A 2,439-nucleotide genomic window follows, 5' to 3' on the forward strand; every position below is an offset into this window, starting at 1 on the left:
GTTAATCTTTTTTTCCAAATATCTATTTGCTGCTGATTCACCAGTAATCTTCTTCAGCAAATGATTAAATCGAGATGACAAAATTGTATCAAAAGGATATCCATAGTCTCCTACACGATTGAGGATCCAAGCCCCTCTTCTGGTGCTGAGGAAAACCTGAGAATGGGGAAAAAATAATTTTTGCTTTTGCCATTCTCTGAAGAAATGGGAGCCCATTTTTTTCAAGATGAAGTTCAAACTCATTAATCTGGCTTTTTATTCCCTGCCTATCTCTTTATTTATTTAAATTTCCTGCCATTTTCTTCTCAAACACTAAGCTTACAATTAAATTGGTATATTCACTGAACAAGAATATATCTTGCTGTAAGCTACCACTGCATTTCTGTTTAATGTCATTATGCCTCCCTGAAAGGCCCCCTATTCCCTAAATTCTCCAAAGCTTATTCCTTTTTAAGATCCAGAATCAAGTCTCCCTCCTCCATAAGATACCACTGATCATTCTGGCTGATAATTTTCTCTCCATTTTCTGAACTTCTCTAGCACTTATCACCTGTCCAATTCATCTAAAATCAGGGGACAATAAAGCTGACAGCAAGTGGACATCATTTAATCTAAAACTTTTAATCTTTTCTTTGACATTGTTTGCATTATTACAAAAAAACATCAATTATACTGATATTTAACATTGTATATTCTGATTTTTGTCTTTCCGAATGTATTTTCTCCAAGGTGGAAGGTATAGCACATACATCTTCTAGTTCCCAACATACCATCATCACCATTTCCATTTATTGAGAATTATAACCCGTAAGTCATTGTACTAGGTCCTTTATCTGTATTTTTATCTGATCAATAAATAAATACCTCTTGAGGTAGGTAATGTTATGTCCATTTGATGGATGAGAAACATGGAGAAGATGAATAATTTGCCTGAACTCATATAGCTACTAAGTGGTAGAGTTGAATTTCTAACCTAAGTCTTACCTATGCCAAAGCTTGTGCTTAAGAAATGTTTCAGTTATTTAAGGGAAAAACTGAATATTGCGAGTAGAACAACATGGGAGCTGGTCACTCTTTCTGTGTCATCTGCTGGCTCAAGTCCACATTCAGAGCTAATAGAAGTTTGGTATTCAGCTACCTGGCAAAAGCATCACTTTGTCTACGTTATAACACTCTCTAGAGATAGTTTCCAGGGTTGTAAGCTATTTAAGCGGAGAAGGCAATAGCACCCCACTCCAGTACTCTTGCCTGGAAAATCCCATGAATGGAGGAGGCTGGTGGGCTGCAGTCCATGGGGTCGTGAAGAGTCGGACACGACTGAGCGACTTCATTTTCACTTTTCACTTTCCTGCATTGGAGAAGGAAATGGCAACCCACTCCAGTGTTCTTGCCTGGAGAATCCCAGGGACGGGGGAGCCTGGTGGGCTGCCGTCTATGGGGTTGCACAGAGTCGGACATGACTGAAGTGACTTAGCAGCAGCAGCAAGCTATTTAAGTACAATGTTTTGTGGGGGTTTTTTTTGTTTTTTTTTTTTTTGGTCCATGCCATGCAGCAAGTGGGATCTTAGTTCCCCAACCAGGGATTGAACACGCACCCTCTGCAGTGGAGTCTCAACCACTGTACTGACAGGGAAGTCCTTGTTTCATGGTTTTTTGTTTAAGTCCTCCTGTTAAAAGGTGACCTGTCTACAGAGGGATGATCATATACTTCATACATGTATTCTCACCAATGGTGCCCTTAAGCACTATCATAATTAAGCACTTTTATGTGTCACAGTTGAAAGAGCATGCATGGTCTTAGGAATCAAATGATTTTGTGTGCAGTCTATGTAACTTTTAAAATATAGGTTATAAGTAATGTAAATGCTAAGAGCTTCAGTTAAAAAGTTCTCAACCAATACATTATAAAGCAATTATCCTCTATTTAAAAAATAGTAAAAACTTCTCTATGTATAAAATAGTGACAATAATACATATGTCACAAACCTTTATCAGAAACATATCCACCTTACCTTAACCCACTCTTGCTGCCTTGTTCTTTGGCAATTTATGGTTCCTCAGTGCTTGTAAAGAAATAGAGGAAAACAACAGAATGGGAAAGACTAGAGATCTCTTCAAGAAAATTAGAGATACCAAGGGAACATTTCATGCAAAGATGAGCTCAGTAAAGAACAGAAATGGTATGGACCTAACAGAAGCAGAAGTTATTAAGAAGAGGTGGCAAGAATACACAGAAGAACTGTACAAAAAAAGATCTTCACGACCAAGATAATCACAATGGTGTGATCACTGACCTAGAGCCAGACATCCTGGAATGTGAAGTCAAGTGGGCCTTAGAAAGCAGCACTACGAACAAAGCTAGTGGAGGTGATGAAATTCCAGTGGAGCTATTTCAAATCCTGAAAGATGATGCTGTGAAAGTGCTGCACTCAATATGCC

The 2,439-nt window shown here is 38.4% G+C and overlaps 1 protein-coding gene across 1 annotated transcript in view; it reads right to left on the bottom strand.

Annotated features, from left to right (window-relative positions):
* The window catches only part of FMO5 (flavin containing monooxygenase 5), a 44,944-nt gene that overhangs the window by 17,198 nt on the left and 25,307 nt on the right, over positions 1 to 2,439 (bottom strand). Inside the window, exon 6 of the mRNA XM_010833232.1 lies at positions 1 to 156. Coding sequence (XP_010831534.1) covers positions 1 to 156 — 156 coding nt within the window. The remainder of the gene's footprint in view (positions 157 to 2,439) is intronic.

This window comes from Bison bison, unplaced genomic scaffold (assembly GCF_000754665.1).
Source record: "Bison bison bison isolate TAMUID 2011002044 unplaced genomic scaffold, Bison_UMD1.0 scf7180017863325, whole genome shotgun sequence".
Taxonomy (NCBI): domain Eukaryota; kingdom Metazoa; phylum Chordata; class Mammalia; order Artiodactyla; family Bovidae; genus Bison; species Bison bison.